The 18,607-nt window shown below is 37.8% G+C and overlaps 1 protein-coding gene and 1 long non-coding RNA gene across 3 annotated transcripts; one reads left to right on the top strand and one right to left on the bottom strand.

Moving 5' to 3' along the window:
• Nucleotides 1–101: 101 nt before the first annotated feature.
• ctsf (cathepsin F) lies at nucleotides 102–14,895 on the bottom strand. The gene is made up of 14 exons (XM_017722727.2): nucleotides 14,503–14,895; nucleotides 13,428–13,547; nucleotides 12,186–12,267; nucleotides 11,010–11,068; nucleotides 10,833–10,905; nucleotides 9,857–9,970; nucleotides 8,883–9,031; nucleotides 8,508–8,604; nucleotides 8,290–8,370; nucleotides 7,181–7,300; nucleotides 5,713–5,777; nucleotides 4,673–4,763; nucleotides 3,661–3,719; nucleotides 102–1,857 (listed from the first exon to the last, which is right to left on the bottom strand). Exons 1-14 carry the CDS (start codon nucleotides 14,752–14,754, stop codon nucleotides 1,783–1,785), a joined length of 1,437 nt encoding a protein of 478 aa, XP_017578216.1. The 5' UTR covers nucleotides 14,755–14,895; the 3' UTR covers nucleotides 102–1,782.
• Nucleotides 14,896–14,966: 71 nt separating this feature from the next.
• On the top strand, nucleotides 14,967–18,445 carry LOC108442601. 2 transcript variants are annotated; one of them, XR_001859058.2, is made up of 2 exons: nucleotides 14,967–15,442; nucleotides 17,573–18,445. It is a non-coding gene; the product is annotated as an uncharacterized LOC108442601 (long non-coding RNA). The 2 variants fall into 2 exon arrangements; XR_005130592.1 differs by having other exon boundaries at nucleotides 14,967–16,512.
• The last annotated feature ends 162 nt before the right edge of the window (nucleotides 18,446–18,607 follow it).

The raw sequence follows: 18,607 nt of genomic DNA, 5'->3' as shown, positions 1-18,607 counted from the left end.
ACTTTGCAGATGTTTTGAAAAACTCATGCAATTCCCTTTAAATGTAAATGTGGAGAGGTGTACTATGACAGTATAGACAAAAAATGACAACTACAGCGCAATCATTAAGGAAGTTTAGGACTTTATTCAGCACATTCAGAACATTTCTGAGTACCATGCATCAAACATACATGATTTGATAAATTATAATTTATTGTGTGGTCTTGAACATATATGTTTTATGTGCAGTTTAGATGTCCCTGATTGATCTTCAATTATGTTATCATGAAAAAATCCAGCAAATGCACTCATCTATAACATTCAGCCCATACCTTAAATGTTTTATATTACATTGTTATATTATCAATGTAATATAAAATTGATAATGTAATATTAATTGATAATATGTTATATTATCAATTAAAATGATCAGAATACATGTGGAGCACAGGAATATATCAATGTACTGAAAACCACAGATATTAATAATTATTAATTACTGACAAAATTAAAAAGCATTTATCAATCACAAGTATCTGCTGAGCAGCTCCCAGAATCAGTAGCACTACGCAGTCCAATGCATCCAGTTATGACACAACAAAAACGGAAATTTACTTCACCCAGCGCTTTCTTCATAAAACCCAGATCAAATAACTATGTCACAGCATTCCTTCCTGAAAATATTATTTATATATTAGTTTAAAGGTTAGTCCACACAATTAATATAATAACATGATAAAACACCAAGCCAAAAAACTAATCTAATTATCTGAAGCTACTTGTCACAGTAACTGACTTAATGTAGTTAAGTGTGTTGCATGGTATGCATTAACGGAAATGAGGTTATACGAGGTAATGATACTGCATCACTCTTTGCCACTTGGTATCTGCTGGTCCCCTATTTAAAACAATCAACTACCTCTCAGCACATATGCTTTCTGCAAAAAAAAAAAAAAAAAGAACAGGTACAGATGTACAGACAGGTACATTTTAGTGTTGTTCTAAGACCTGCCTCCCACACCTAAATCACCAGTCCATGATGGAAAAAAAATCACAACTAATCTAGAGCTGTCAGGATTAACCAATTAAACACTGATTACTCATTGAGTACAATATATTTTGTATGATGATCATGAATGTTTTAAACTGACCTAGTGACTCAAGAGTTGTACCAATGTATATGCATATTTTTGTTACACAGTAATTTTACACTGTCTAGTCTTGTTAATCTTTGTCCAATTAATCATTCTGGAATCTGCATTTTGCATTTTTTATTATTGTTATTTTCCTGAATTGTTCATCAAAATAATCAGTAGTTTACTTGTTTACTAACATAATCGACACTGACAGCCCTAAATTGATCTAAGATCAGGAGTTGTGAGTACTTAGCATTAAAAAATGATTTTTCCCCACATTACAGAGCCTAGAATGCTGTATATCTGATATTAGCTTAACAAAAGCAGGAGGGTGAGGACTTGCTATACTGGCATGGTCGGAAAGGACAATTTCAGTCTGGGCGAGTCAGCCAGGTTTGAAATCGCCTGTGTGAAAATACCTATTGACACTTTTTTGAACTGAAAAGAGGACTGGTAATCCTCCTACTATAGCATGCCCTAGAGATGAATACTTTACAAGTCACAGCTTGAGCTCGTAAGAACAACACCCTGATGACGCTTATTACATATGAATGGTTTGTTTTTGTGTGTCTGTAAGTGTGTGTAAGGTCACAGATACCCACTGAAATAAAAGTACTGTCTTTGTGTAGAATGACCATGTTCCTGATGTGTTTGTGTGCGCTCACTCCTAGTTAACTAGTGCGGATGAACACATCTTGTTAATTCCGCACAGTCCGGATCCTCTGTATAAGTAGTAGTAACCCTGAGGAAAAACAGAGGAAACAAACAAAAGTTGTTATTTGTATTTCCTTTGAACAAATATTAAAGAAGAAAAAGTTGTCTTGCGTTATTTAACCACAGACCACACTGATCAAGCATTCACCAGTACAGCAGTACACCAGTACAACAGTAGAGCCATATACAGTGGGTTGCAAAAGTATTCATACCCCTTGAACTTTTCCATATTTTGTCACATTACAACCACAAACATAAATATATTTCACTGGAATTTAATGTGAAAGACCAACACAAAGTGGTATACAATTGTGAAGTGGAAAGAAAATTATACATGAATCAAAACATTTTTTACAAATAAAAAACTAATAAGTGCGACGTGCAAAAGTATTCAGCCCCCCTGAGTCAATACTTTGTGAAGCCACCTTTTGCTGCAATTACAGCTGCAAGTCTTTTAGGGTATGTCTCCACCAGCTTTGCACATCTAGTGACTGAAATTCTTGCCCATTCCTCCTTGCAAAACAGCTCAAGCTCAGTCAGATTGGATGGAGAGCGTTTGTGAACAGCAGTTTTGAGATCTTGCCACAAATTCTCAATTGGGTTTAGGTCTGGACTCTGACTGGGCCATTCTAACACATGAATATTCTTTTTTTTAAACCACTCCATTGTAGCTCTGGCTTTATGTTTAGGGTCGTTGTCCTGCTGGAAGGTAAACCTCCGCCCCAGTCTCAAATCTTTTGCTGACTCCAACAGGTTTTCTTCCAAGATTGCCCTGTATTTGGCTCCATCCATCTTCCCATCAACTTTGACCAACTTCCCGGTCCCTGCTGAAGAGAAGCACCCCCAGAGCATGATGCTGCCACCACCATATTTGACAGTGGGGATGGTGTTTTCAGAGTGATGTGCAGTGTTATTTCTCCGCCACGCATAGCGTTTTGCATTGTGGCCAAAAAGTTCTATTTTGGTCTCGTCTGACCAAAGCACCTTCTTCCACATGTTTGCTGTGTCCTCAACATGGCTTCTGGCAAACTGCAAACGGGACTTCTTATGGTTTTCTTTTAACAATGGCTTTCTCCTTGCCACTCTTCCATAAAGACCACATTTGTGTAGTGCACGACTAATTGTTGTCCTGTGGACAGTTTCCCCCACCTGAGCTGTGGCTCTCTGCATTTCATCCAGAGTCACCATGGACCTCTTGGCTGCCTCTCTGATCAGTGATCTCCTTGTTCGGCCTGTAAGTTTAGGTGGACGGCCTTGTCTTGGCAGGTTTACTGTGGTGCCATACTCTTTCCATTTCCGGATGATGGATTGAACAGTGCTCCGTGAGATGTTCAAAGCTTGGGAAATCTTTTTATAACCTAAGCCTGCTTTAAACTTCTCCAAAACCATATTCCTAACCTGTCTGGTGTGTTCTTTGGACTTCATGATGCTGTTTGCTCCCCAATATTCTCTTAACCAACATCTGAGGCCGTCACGGAGCAGCTGTATTTGTACTGAGATTAGATTACACACAGGTGGACCCTTTTGAGTCATTAGCAGTCATCAGGCAACTTCTGAATGCAATTGGTTGCACTCAGGGAAAAGGGGGCTGAATACTTTTGCACGTCGCACTTATTAGTTTTTTATTTGTAAAAAATGTTTTGATTCATGTATAATTTTCTTTCCACTTCACAATTGTATACCACTTTGTGTTGGTCTTTCACATTAAATTCCAGTGAAATATATTTATGTTTGTGGTTGTAATGTGACAAAATATGGAAAAGTTCAAGGGGTATGAATACTTTTGCAACCCACTGTATGTTTGAATCAAGACTGGACAGGCCCGACTCACCTGCTCACCATAATCTTCTCCCCAGCTGTTCTTAATAGTCCAGAATGGAATGCCATTGCCTGTGTAGAAGTACAGAGAAATTTAACATTAAAAAAGCTTTAATAATGTACTTTAATATACCAGACAGGTTATTGTTTACTAATATCTGTGGCACAGATGAGAAAACAACAAGACAACTGCGAGAAACAGGTCACGGATCACCTTTTAACAGTTTACGCATTGGGAAAACCCTACAAGACAGCCGAAGATCCCCCGGAACCGTAATCACAGTTACAACACAAATCATGTTTGGCAAGAAGCCTGCATGTTTGAACATCCCACAGCTATGAAAATGTGAGTTTTTGACAGATGTACAAAGTTGCAGTTTGTTTCAGTCTCCTAAAGTCCTGAGATAAGAAAACCTAAACATTACCCATTTGAATTACTGTATAATATTTTAAAGGCCCACTGAAACAAGTACTAATCAGGACGAATCTCCAAACTGGAAGCTACCCACAAATATACGTCCATCTATTGAAATATCTCAGTCTTTCTTTAAAATTTTATTTTTTTTCCATGTAGAAGTAACATCTCAGAAGAACATGAACACTGTTATTATTTGGTATCATATACTATGTGCACCAAGTAGAACTGTCATGTAATGTGATGGATCAAACACATTAATTGGAACTTTATTAAAGCATGGATAAAAAGGTTATAACATTATATGTAAAAGCAGGTTATCACAAACTTAGGGCATTTTTTGTACACTGTACTACAAAACGTCTATTTATTAACATATTGGAAAAAAATAAAATATGAAATATAATACATATAATATAATAATATAAAAATGTGCCATGTTTTTTCACAAGGCCACATTTTACCCTTTATATTTCTGCAATATTTAAATTTAACAATTAAACAGTGAATGTGCAATAAAATGTTTAAACGTGTGTTCTCTTTAGAGGGTGTGTTGAATTTTTTCACTTTTTTTCATATGTTGACTTTAGCAAAATAGAATAACCCTCACGTTCTCCATATCCAACAAGCAGCACTGCGTGATCAATCATCCAGGGGTTGCAGAAGATCTTCAGAGGGTGAGAGATTCCTTTTCTGTAGAACTGCAGAGGCACAGAGGTACAGAGGCATAGACAGACACGGTCAAAAGAGTAAGACAGAAGATTCTATTATCTTTTATGAATAAATAGTCATGAGAAGCAGTACTTTTTCCAAAGTCGTCCAACTAAATGTTGGCTTTTTGATAAAATTTAATCCCTGGAACAGCCAATGAAATAACAGAATTTCAGGATTTATGTCCCAAGGCCAAAATCCAAAAGCATAACATGGCCACAGAGAGAAGGGAGTGTACTGAGTAAACTTCAAACAGACTTTGATCCAGACTGTAAAATGTGATATTTAGAAAATGGACACTTTTCTGGACATAGTTTATGTCTATTAGATGGAAATGCACTACATTTCATGATCCTGAAACTCTGGCTACGGTAACACTGGTCAGCACTAGTTATATGCAAAACACCCTTGGTTAAATTACGTTTAATTAATTTTCTAAGTGACAAAATGCTCAAACATCAGACACATCAAACACATTTCTGTACATTTTAATGCACCATTACTGTTTATTTGCTGACAATATGAAAAAAATACATATAAAAGTTTTTGTAAAACTTTTGCTAAATTTTGGCTTATCTGGTGAATTTAAGATATTGGAAAAAGAAATGTGCCATAACATTTGCACAAGTCACATTTTGTTTTATTTCTTCCCCCAGTATGTTCAATTCAGCAGATAAACAGAATTTCTACAGAAGAATGTTTAAAATTTGTCCTGTTTAAGTTTGGTCCCTGTGGAGGATGTGTTAACTTATTTTTAATTAGAAAATAAACAAAAACATGTTATTTGACTAGGGCTGTTCCAACTTTTGCATACAACCATGGCAATATAATTTTACCTATCTGATATTATATGAATAAGTACATTTAACATCTAATTTAAAGTGTTTGTGCTCATAGAATGACATGGAGAAGTGAGGACCTTTAGGAGTTCCTGATTACCTGCATGGCAAAAGCATTGAGGGCAGCAGACACAGGGCCATTCTCAACCAGCCACGCAGCAATATCTGAACACAGATCATAAGAGACATAAGACATTAGATTTCAGATTACTGGAGTTACTCTTGTTCTGTACTGAAAGTCAATAAATATCACTAAAAATGTTAGGCAACTGGGTAAAATACACTTACTATTGTTACACTTTAGACATCACACTCAGTGCTATTAGACTCGTTGTTATTTAGACTAGGATATCTGCCCGATCAGATTCCATGACTACTTGTAGCCTCACCCATCACTTCGTAGAATAATGCAAATTAATCTCATGACATAAAATCACCTAGACTGCCTCTTACAGTAAGAAAAAGGCATTTTTTTCCATTGAAATATTTAAAAGCTATGAATGGTTTGTTATTGTTCGGTTATGCTAATTTGTGTTGCTTGGCTTTAAAAAACTGATTTCTCACAGAATCAGCAAAATAAATGGTATATTAATTGATACGTCATATAATCAATATGGGCAGCCCTAATCAGAACTGTATAAAGACTCATATGAGCTCGTGCCATATAAGCCTTCATACAGTCCTACGCTATGGGCAACTGTCTTTTCGGGAATCTAATCATAATGGCAATCTTGCATTGATTTCAGTTGTTGGTGATTAGTGCAAAATTTCCAAGGAAATCTCAGCAGTAGGGGGACTGCAGACTAACAGACACACAGTGCACATTTATAGGGCTGTCACAATTAGTTGATTGAACTTATTAAGTTCATGGTGAACACATAATGTGTCACAATGTCCCCCCCTCTGGGTTGGGCACTACCATGCTCCACTGACTCACCATCTCTACACACACTTGCAGCTCATTTCTTGTACATGTAAGAATCACATACAGACCCCTTTGTTTGACTTGTTCATTGTGAAGTCTAACCTAGTCAGTTTTCCCTGGGTTTGTTCCTGTATTTTGACCACTGTTTGTCTGTTTTTTTGATCAGAGATATGTCTCTGAAATGGCCTGCCTGATTTGACCCCTGCCTGTATGGATTTTGAGTATTGGTCTGCTCCAAATAAAGGGCTTTCACACTTACAGTCAGTCTGTATGTCTGCTATGTTAAACAGTGATTACATTTTTTGCCACATAATGTTATTTTTTATTTTTAATTTAGCTTTTGTATAGACTTCCTATGCTTTGTATAGTTTATCATTTTTCTAAATTTTTTTAGTATCTTTGCCTGGCTTTGCATGGTTTGTTCTTCTTAAGTTATGTCCATTCTTATTCTTTAGATTTTCTTAAAACTCAGATTATTCAATTAATTGTAAAAACAATCAGCTGATTACTTGATTACTAATGTGATCGACAGTGCCAGTCCTACAGTTCTCTCTGTTTCTCTCTCTCAATGTCTCTCTCTCTCTCCCACACTGTCTCACTGCCTCTCACACTGTCTCACTGCCTCTCGCTCTCTCTCTCTTACCATTCTCCTCCTTGGGCAGTTCTACTGAGCTGTTGATGTAAGCCACCACTTTCCCAGTGGAGAAGCCACACCTCTGCTTGTGTCCAGTGTAGCTGTAGTCTGTCTCTGTCTCAAGACCTCCTGCAAAGGCATCAAAACAGATTTATTTATGTTATTATCAAAACACTCTTCTTAGAATTAAGACTACAAAGGGAACTGAAGGGAGTACCTAGAGATTCGCCTCACTAAACTACCCTTTCCTTTTATGCAAATTCAAATATTGTAGTAATCTTAAATTTAGTAATAAATTCAGGCACACCTAATAATCTTTTAGTCATAAGCAAGTTAAGTCTATTCTATCCTTTTCTTGTTTCAGGGCTCGGACCACAGATGTCTTTGCTGTACTGTTGTGTCATGATGACCATCCATCAGACCTCGAAGAATGTTTTGTGTGTCTTAGGAGCCGTGATGTTCAGAGTGTTCCCGCTAAAGGACTTGCAAGACAACAAACTGTCTGAGTGACATACTGGTGACTTCTCTGTGTGACCTATGCATACCTGTTCTACATGGCGTAAAGTTGTATGCAGGCCAGATGACTAAAAGTCATCCATATTTTCCCATTACTTCTTTTCAGAGGCTTCACTAGATTTAAGGACTCATGTTGATGTTTTCAGATGTGCCCCTTTTAGCTGTCCAATTCAACAGAAGCATAGTGTAGCTTCACACTAACTCAGTGTGCAGTGATGCTTCTGAACCAATCCAATTCTGCATTACAATTGTTTTTATTTGTTATGATTAATCATTAGTATATGTAGAATGTCTAATTTACATGTAATTTGAAATGAAGGCAATAACTGCTTTGATCGAGTCATTGTTAAATGGGGAAAGACACCTGCGGGTGATCTCACCTCCCACCAGTCCCTCTCTCTCGCTCTCCATATTCTTTTATTAGCCTGCTGATTTACTTTCCTTAAGATTTTGCCATAGTTAAGCCTCTACATGTGAAGTTAGGTATGCTTGTTTCAACGATGTAACTTGTTGCAGTTGAGAGAGAGAGAGAGAGAGAGAGAGAGAGAGAGAGAGAGAGAAAGAACACAATTGTGTCCCATTTCCTTTAGTCAATTTCTTACCAAGGGTTTCAATAGCTTCATAGGCATTGGATGGAAGTCCACCTCCACAAGCTTGGTCCAGCTTATCGCAGTCCACCAGCTCTGTAACAAAGAGAAACATATGTAAATAACTACAGCACAACCTATACTATACAGGTGAAACAAATAATAACACAAATGAAGAGAAAAGGCTGTTTTACAGACTTATTTCAATAAGCCTTCTTATTTATGCTGCCCACCTTGCTCTGAGAGCGACAGCAGTTGTCCAGTTTTTTTGAACCACTGGCCTTCAATGTTTCCAGTGACAGAGAATGCCCAGCAGGAGCCACACATCCCCTGAAACACACACATCATTTACTTTTGTCAGTCTTAGATTTGACTCAACCCAATAAGTGATTAATGCATACTCTATTTTTAATGAAGTATAGATGTGAGCCACATTTCCACTGTAGGAGCCACCGGGGTAGAGTAGCGGCAAATTATGACATGGCTATGGACTCATTTATTTAAATCTAGGTACCAAGTGATTCATCAGCTGATTCATAATTCAAACTTTTGTCTCCACTGCTCCATCCAGTACAAATGAATCCCTCAGGTTGATTCATGTTCCTGACCTGGTTCTTGACAGGGCTGACGGCTCCATGCTCTCTCCAGTCCCAGCTCTCTGGGGCTGCCTTGCTGGCTGGGGCCGCAGGCTTCATCTTTTTCTGCAGGCTCCACTGGCTCAGCATGGGGTTCAGGTACATCATTCTAAACTCGTCCTCTAAAGGGACAGCAAGAGAGAGAGAGGCAGACACAGAGAGAGTTTAGAATATGAACTGCATGCATATAGAAATTGACTAAATTGTGCTTAAAATGTAAGAGGAATTCTAATTAAAGGACACACATCATAAAAACCAAATTGTCCTTTTTTAGAATAAAAGAGATAAAGTATGTAAACGCGGTTTCAAAACATATTCTCTCCTCAGTCTATAAAGCCAATACATGGAAACTAAGCAGCAAAAACCGCCCCTTTTCAATGAGTTTTTCTGTGATGTCTTGAAAAATGAAACAATTTATATACAAGCTCTTATTCAGCCTCCTGCAGTTTAGTCCGACAAAATCACACCGAAGTGCTAAAGAGTGTTTTGGCTTGGACTTTAGCTTTTTGATTGAGGCACAATGCAGGGCTGCAAAGAAGCCCCATAGAAGAGGCCCTTTAAAACAAGTGACAATTTATTGGGCAACAAGTTTTGAACATTCTTATAACATAACAGTTCTTAATATACACACTTAAAAATAAAGATTCCTAAATGGTTCTTGGTTTGGACACACAGTTCTAGGAAAAAGAACTTTCATTCGTATTTGTAAAAGCTTTAAATGGCAGTTCATACTTTATGTGGAGATTCATCTGTTAAAACCTCTTTTAAAAGTGGTTCTTCACTTTGTTTTTCCTCCAAAGAGAGCGCACAAATATTAACAGTGCTTATATGCACAGTTAATTTTCTACAAAAGTACAGGTGTCTTGTGATTTATCATTAGAAATCAACTAAATGAAACAATCTATGGGTCAATACAGACACACACACCCACACACACAAACACACACCTGTGAGGTCACTGAACTTGGTAACACCATACTCAGCTGTGCCCTGGTCCAGAGATTGCAGGGTTTCTGCTGTTTTTAGATTCTTCTGGAAAATATGCAGCCTCTTCTCAGCCTCTGCATGGTTCAAAAAGTCATTTTAGGACTTAAGTAAAGGAATGGTTACGTAAAGGAATAGTTTTCCACTTACCCCAGATGTAGTCAATCAGCCAAAACATGTCTAAGGTCCAAATTTTGCTTCATTATTGCAGAATTGAAGTTACATTGCTAAAAAAAATACGAATTCAATTGTCACCCAAAAATTTCTACACTAACGCATCCCCGAAACTTCTATCAATCCGCACCCAGATTCCTAACTGAGGTCATACAGTTGATGTGTGTCAGAACACAGTATGACATACAGTAAACTACAAAACCTCATCATGCAGCTAAATGCTTTGGGCAGTCTTTTAAAACAGGGTCTGTATTAAAAAAAAAAAAAAAACACCTCAGCAGCATGAGTGCAGACCTAAAATCAATTTTTGTAATAATGACCATCATACATACTGAGTCTGACCCAGTCCTCTTATTAATATATGCTTTGTGAATATCAGCCTGAGTGTTGAAATGGCTGCCTCTAGCAGTGAAGTTTTGTTAAATTTTATAGTTCACAGTAATACTTGGTCCTAAACTCAAGCAGTTCAGTGGGTCAAGGGTTTTTTTTTTGATGCATTTGTGCATAAACTATTTGGGCTATTTGGGTGACTACTGAGTTCAAGTGTTTGTTAGCATCTCTAGCACAATTTGGGACTCCAAACATGTCTTGGCTGGTCTTCACAAAATTGCATTTCACACAACTACCCTACTAAATGTCAGTTTTCATTTTGAATTAACATGTACAGTATTACCATGACTCTAAAGCTGGATCATATGTTTTGTGACTAGATTAAAGGAGTGAACACAATAAGTGTAGAATTAAAACAGTATTAACGTCCATCACCTTCCTGAGAGCTATATGTCCGATTGTATTTGACCATGAAGTCCTTGAACATTGTCAGAAGCTCCAAAGATTCCTAAAGAAGACCGATGTAACAGTGTTACAGAGTATAGCTGAGAAACACATTAGCTGCATAAGCATTTGTTGTTACATATATATCCATGCTGAAGTATACTTTACCTTGGTGGGCTTGTCTTTCGATAGAGGAATGCGCACAATCTTTGGGGTCTCCTTTGGAACTGAGAAATGAAGCAGATACCAGTCAGGTGGTATACAGGGTCAACTAATAATCACTACCTGCAGCTTGGAGTATAGAGCCTTTGTGTCTGGTCTTATTATTAGTTTGAATCAAGTAAATATTTCATAAAAAGTCTAAAGAAAATTTTACTTGACTCATCAATACAACTGAGTATATTTCATATTTCACTCATGCAGAAATGAAGTAACCTTTGCATCAAGTGTTATCCAGTGTGGAATTGTAGTACTGTGTGCTGTTGTGCACCCTACTTTACACTGTTTTATCATTTAACCCTATTGAACCAAGTGCCTCGTTGGAGATCCATTCTGAGAATTTGACCTTGACCCCTTTACCATGTTTGAATCTGTAGTCTGAGGAGTTACAGCACATACATGTCTACGCTCGCCAAGTGAAATGCATCAGCATATAGAACAGTCATTTTCTGTGTTCTACCATGTTTTCTATCACTGTATAAAAGATGTACAAGGTTTCCTTTATTGTCGAATACATTGTGATGTGTTTGAGGACATGACCTTTTTCACAGCACAGGTCAGATTGGAAAGAGCTCATTATTGTTTGGTTTTAGTTTATATAAACCTGATAATCTCATTAAGAAATCATATTAACAGAGGAGAGCGGATAAAAGCTATACTATGCAAGACTTGGGGACCTCTCTGGTAAAACTGTGAGCATGTTGAAAGAGAATTCAAAGAGACTTTGGTCAAAACTGGGTGAAAAATGTGTCTTCCAAGGATGTAAGCGAATTATCTACTATTGTCACGTCTTCATTAGTACAGCGTTGATTTTGTGTTTGAGACCTAATCATCAAGTCAAACCGGCTTTTTGAGTCTATGCATGTGACATTAATATATAAAGATGTAAGATGTGGCATGAAAAATTCCCACAAAATTTGACGCAACACCTCTGACTTTTACATCATCTTAGGCTATCCAGGGCAACTCGGAGCAGCACATGCACATCGTATTTTAGTGTGCTTTTTGTCCAAATCAGTAATGCTACTTCTATGACTTTAGAAAAATCACACATAAGGCAGCCTCATTTTTGTGGCTGCCTTAAAGGGTTCATACCCTGTATGTGTGTTCTGGGAGAGCACTGACCTGCAGGCTGGCATTTCTGTTTGAGCAGAGTGGACTTGTTCTGCCAGGGAATGTCCCAAACCTCAAACAAACATACCTCCGTCTGAGAAAGAGAGAAATAATTAAAAAAATCTCTTTTTAAATTATAGCCCTACTGTACACTTGAAATTCAAATGACTCAAATCACATGAAACAGAAACAGAACTTGTGGGATTATGCACTGGAGAGTCATGAGCCTAAAATATTCATCACAAGTTACTGTGCCACATGATGAGTGCGGGGACGTGCAAGGATTCTGGCCTCTGTCAAGGCCGTTTAAAGACAAACAAAGAATAGCACATTTTAATTACAGCTTTGCAACCAGCTGTGCAATCAATAATGGCAACCTACACAGCTACATGAGATTGTGTAATGTTTGTTATGGGTGAGAGTTTACAGGCTTCAACAGTTAAATAAGAACTGCGTGTCTCGCTTAGAGAGAACAGGGGGCAAAATGCACAACCCCATTACTGAACATTACAAATTTCACTCTCTTTCATACGATTAATTATTTACTGTTAGGATATACCTATAACTCATTTATACAGACATTTTTTTATTTTCCAGTATAACTTTAACTCAAACCAGTGGTTCAAAAAACCATCCTCATGGACCCCCAGACAGTCCACATTTTTGTTCTAGCCCACTCCAGTCACTTTGGGATAGAGCAGAAATGTACTGTTCCAGGGTCCCTGAGGACCAGTTTGAAAACTATTGCCTCAAGTATAAATGCCTGTATGTACCATATTTCAATTCCTACTATCATGACTATATAACTTAGACTTCATAACAGTTACCAAATAATACTATAATAATAATCATAATAATATAATAATAATAGTTACTGAATAATAAATCTTAACATTAATAACTTAATGAAAAGATTACAAGATAAGATGGAACTGAAACAAATCAGAACCACTAGTGCTATCTTAAAAAAAATAAAAAACTAAAAACAGTGTTTTCTGACCAGTGTTTCACATGCTTCGTTGTATTAAATTAAATTAAACAGGACTAGTTATGCTCTCCTTGTAATGAAACATGCAGTAGGTGAATGTTCTTTAAACATTGATGATATCTACTATATGTTCGGAAAGCCATATTGAGGCGTAATGTATCAGGATAAGGATAAAATATAGTTACATTGACCACCCCTAGTGTCCATATGCCCTCATTACAATTTATCCCATTTAATCAACTGGTTCTGAAGACCATGATACCCACCTTCTGTTTGTGTGACTCTGGGAAGAACTCACAGGCCTCAGAAATGTCCAGAACTTCAGACTTCTTGCACTGAGTTCGCCCAATCTCTACTGTGATGCTGTATCGCACTCCCTTCACCAGCTGTTCAAAATACATTCACACAGAACAGGAAGACAACAATAATGATACATTATCTGATTCCAGAGGGACGTACTGTTGAATTGGATGCTACTGTGGTACTGAAAGCTTGAACATCACCACAGCGTTGGATGTGAACCTCTGATGTTTTATACATTTCTGTATATTTCAATGGTTGAGATGTAAATAACATCATTCAGGATGTTTTGATGTGTGTTGTTATGAGTCTTTGTTATGTTGATGATGGTGAATATAGTGGTAAATCCAAAGTATAAGCTTCATTTTGGGTCTTTTTTGTTTTACAACGCACTGTATGTGCTATCAACTGATTAAAAAAACTGTCTTGGGGCGACATTTTATTTAAAAACTATAGTAAAGAAAGGCCTCAGATTGCGTGTTATTAACCACTTTCTGTAAAGTAGCTTTTAGAGGCATTAAATGCTTCAGACGTTTGGTTCCTTTCACCACCTCTGTGAACATTTCTGACTCGTCGTTTCTCCAAAACAGCACATTTCATATTTAACATCAAACCACTCCGAACTGTGTTGTTCCACACTGTAATGATCTAATTAGGCAGAAACAAAATCGACTAATTTTCTTTAAACATGTTTAGATTTTGGGAGAGAGCTCAAAGCGAAGCAGCTGGGCCTCACTGCCAGTTAAACGAGCATGTACTGCGCAAACTGGACGCAGCATGAAAGTCCGTGAAGATGTTGTGGCAGTGAACGCTAACGCACAGGCCCAGAGCAGCGCTCGAAATCTGTGCCTTGTTTACATCGGGAAAAAGCCACAGACCTAACGATTTACCGCGATAAATATGAGCCGGAATTACCAGCAGTGTCCCAATAAATGTACTAAAACGTAAGGTAATTCGATTTTCTGATTTTAATGAAGGAGTACAAATTAATTAACGTACTGTCATTACGTAAAACCCCCAAACACCCAAAAGAAGCCTCACCTGTTTGCTAGCGGATATTATTTTGCTGACTCTGCGTATGTGCAGCCCGTTGGATCCTACATTATATCGCTCCTCGGCAAATTTCACCGCTTTCATGAGCTCCGGGTCCGTAAGCGAGAGGCGCACCGGAGCTCCGGGAGCCCCGGGGATTAGTGGCCGGTCTAAGTCATCTTCTAAAGCCCGAGCCGAGCACACCACAGCCAAGACAAAGCATGCGATTACGAGGTGACAGCGGCTCAGCTGGACTTCCATACTGCCTAGCCTTCAGTGCAGAAAGGAGCGAGGCTCAGCGAAATCTTGTTTTTTATAAGCGCAGCAGACTCTGTTTGTTCTTCCAGATAACCCTGATCTAGCTGGCACCGCGTCAACGGGTCAGTCTGACCAAGCCGGCTGCCCCAAACAAATATGGCGCAGATAAAGGCGCAGTGCGTCTCCCTCCTCAAATATGGCCGTGTGATGGAGGACTGACTGGGGAATGTGCATTTTCTTCACAGTAACGCGTAAATACATGGTTTATGTGACGTCGACGTATTAATATCAAACTCTAGTTCTTAAAAAATAAATAAATAAAAAACGGACCAAAGACATTTTATTACCTCTGTACGACTTGGTTATAAAGAACATTGGTACTGGTCCAAGTTTTAAAAATTAGTTTATTACCAACTTACAACATTGCAACAACATTGTCTTTTTATTATTATTATTATTATTATTATTATTATTATCTTAAACCATATAGACACACTCAGTTCATCCCTCAATAGCACAAAGGCAGTGCTTAAACTGTTCAATAATCATTCAAATGTACAGCTTTGTTATTGCTATTACAGATCATGTCCGCTAGGTGGTGCCATTGGCCTACATGACAGTGGTGAGTAGAGAAGGACCTTGTGAAGGCCAGTTCAGTTTAACCTGTGTGAGACGTTGCATATTATCAGAGGTGGGTAGAGTAGCCTAATCCCATTCTCAAGTACATGTGTTTATACTTGTGTTTATAAATGTATATTGTGGCTTCCTTTTATTCATATGTTTATCTGCTTTTTGAAAACAAACAGAACAAGGCAAACCTTTTATTTCATCCTGTTATTAAATGAGTATTATTTCAACAAAGGCAACATCTAAACTAATAACCCTCCAATCTAACTCACGCTCTAAGTTGGGTATATGCAGTGTGCAACATATGAGGAAGAGCCAAAAGATTATATAAAGAACCATTATTTATCAAACACTGATCTCACCGACCCGCGACCCTGACGGAGAAGCGGCTTAGAAAATGGATGGATGGATGATCTCACCGAGACATGAACAATTTTTGTCTGCTTTTCTAGAAAAAAGTGCTGCACACAGGGTCAGGTCACTCTGCTAATCAAAAACTACCAATAAGCAAACAAACAAATAAATAAACCAGTGAACAAAAAACAAATAAACCAATAAACAACAAAAAAAGAATAAATGATTTAAATAAATATTGCTGTAAAAATGTTGTTCAATCAATAAATAGTAAGGGCATAACTGATAAAACAGTTAAAATAAATATTAAAAATAAAAATAAATATTAACATTTGAAGTTACCCTTTAAGAAGCCTAAATCAATATTAATTCAAGAAAATACAAATAACAGTAAAAGTATAATTGCTTTTAAGTTTACCCTTTAAAGGATAAAAATAAAATGTCTTTTCTTCAAAAATGAACTTACATGTTTACCAGTTTCAAACACAGAAGCAAACATGTAAATAAATCAGTATTGTTAGTGCTAAGCCAGCAATCAGTTATAGGAGTCACTATTCAGTCTAATCATAAAAATAACAGTTTACCCTTGTAAGAGTTTAAATCACAAACATTCTTGGCCTAATAAGGGTGCATGAATCTAAATTCTTTGACAACACACTCTAAGCTTCATTTTGTCTCTTACAATTTCCAGAAAGAAATGCATTCCCTTCATTTCTGTCAACGAAAATGAAAAGGTTATAAGGGCGTCAACTTTATCATCTTCACTGGCGATCTAAGGCAGTAAGTCAAATTTGTGCAGGGCCTCACTTACCTGATCACTGGTCATATGGTGGTGGTGCAGCCTCTCCCTTGAAATGCACTTTGTTTTCAGTGCAGCACTAGTTTGCTTTCAAAATCTGTTGTAAATAAATAAATGACCTTTATTTATATTTGAGCTACTGTTAACATTTTAGAATTGTGAGGGTAATTTATAACTGCAGCAGTAGTGCAAAAAAAATCTACTTTTTCCGCTGAAATACTGTTTGGGAATCTTCTGCCCAGGAATCATTTGAACTCCACAGTGCTATGAAATCATTGCATCTATGGATAAGGAATTTTATTTAATCTGAGTAACGTAGGAAACGTTTACACGTTTTAAAGAGCCTTTACTGTAGGAAGGTATAGAAAAAAAAGAAAATATTGTGAAATCGTTTTAATTTTCAGAATTATTTATATGTAAAAATATTACATATTTTATTAAAATTCAGTATACTTATGAAATTTCAAGTAGATTTAATGCTCTTCTCAATGGGCAGCTCTGGGAAGAGCAGGTTATCTCCCAGTGTGTTGCTTGGAGGTAAACTAGATGGCACGATATGAAATCTTCTTCTGAACCAAAGCAATCCCAGTATTTCTTTCCTTCAAATCTTGGAAAGTTACTAAGCCACAAAATCTTCCCTTCTGTCCGCTGCCTGTTTGAGAAATGGCAATGGACTTTAAGAAGACAATCTTACTGGTCTGGTCTTCATTCTTTAGAAACTCCAGTTCCTCTACAATTTTGGGAAATTTCTTTATCGACAAATGGATACTTAGAGGTTATCCACAGTGTATGTATTGGTCAGCTGAATTGTCTTACTCTCAAATCTACCCCTCCCTGACCAAGGAGCTCCATTTTTATTTGTCTCAGTTGCAGTTTTTGACCGTGGAGCAGTAAAGTATTTCGGCTTTTTCCTGGGCAATCATTTTTGCCCTTTTTCTTCTTGAATGAAAGGCTCTTGTTGGGAGTGATCTTCTTCTTCAGTCATAGGGGTATCCTTCAGTCCTTTCATTTCTAATCTGCTGATTTTCTTTTGTCTTTTAGGACTCATCAGTGTCATCCCATACTCTACACGCAACAAACTCACGCATTATCTGTAAGAAATCTTCAGGTTGGTAGGGCAGCTGGTATCTTATCAGAGCTGGTTTATGAGAAACCTGGTCCAATCAGATCCGGTTTATGAGAAGCCTGGCCCAATCAGAGCCGGTTTATGAGAAGCCTGGCCCAATCAGAGCCGGTTTATGAGAAACCTGGCCCAGAGAACTTGCAGAAAGGTTAATCAGGGGCAGTTTATAAGAAGCTGAACATCCACACACTCAGCCGACCCCATCTGTTGGTCCAAAATCTCAGAGGCTTGTGTCAAAGAGGAGACGTGGAGCTGTCCTGAAACCTTGTGAGAAGGCAGTGCCTAGCCATGAAAATGAGAAGAACGCTGAGCTCAAACAGGACGTCCCAGCAGAGACAGCTGAGACTCAGACTGAACAACAAACAGAGGTGCAGAGCAAAGAACAAGAACAGGACATACATGAGCACATTGAGGCCTCCTCTCAGGATGATGACAGTGCTCATGGACCTGATGTTGCTCCCTCTGTAACTGAGCAAGAAGTTCCTGTGGTCCACTTGCACTGGAGAAGGAGATCTAGGAGGACAATATCAGAGCTCTGTGGGACACTTGGTGTCAACCTGGACTTTTTTCAAACACAAATGCCCCGGGCCTGCCTGAGGTGGAGGAGGACAATGAAATGGGCTGAGAGTCATAGCAGCAGAGTGAAGACTTTAAGGCTGGAGATCATCATCTATACTGACCCTCAGGTCAACGAAAGTCAAAGACCCCACCTTCCATCATGATGCCTAACAACTACAGACCAGCAGAAAAATGCCAGCAAAAGAGAAAAATAAATAAATTAAAGCATTATATCTTGGTGTCTTGATTGTGTTTAATAGGTTAAGAATTATTATTATTATGTTTTGATATCAGTCTTGAGGTAGAACAGAAGTTTTGTGCTGTTTGTTAAGCTGAATATTAGTGTACTATCGATCAAAAATACAGACCATACGAAATTTAAAAAGCACCCGAAT

Source organism: Pygocentrus nattereri, chromosome 8, assembly GCF_015220715.1.
Source record: "Pygocentrus nattereri isolate fPygNat1 chromosome 8, fPygNat1.pri, whole genome shotgun sequence".
NCBI lineage: Eukaryota > Metazoa > Chordata > Actinopteri > Characiformes > Serrasalmidae > Pygocentrus > Pygocentrus nattereri.
The sequence above is the reverse complement of the archived record's forward strand: the minus strand, read 5'-3'. Positions and strand labels throughout refer to the sequence as shown.

What these genes read in the sequence shown, in the direction of transcription:
- ctsf (XM_017722727.2), bottom strand. Translation starts at nt 14,754, where the DNA reads ATGGAAGTCCAGCTGAGCCGCTGTCACCTCGTAATCGCATGCTTTGTC. An exon ending in CAGAGTCACACAAACAGAAG is followed by an intron (nt 12,268 to 13,427) that starts GTGGGTATCATG and finishes TCTCTTTCTCAG; the next exon opens with ACGGAGGTATGTTTGTTTGA. An exon ending in GAGAAGATTATGGTGAGCAG is followed by an intron (nt 1,858 to 3,660) that starts GTGAGTCGGGCC and finishes GTTTTTCCTCAG; the next exon opens with GGTTACTACTACTTATACAG.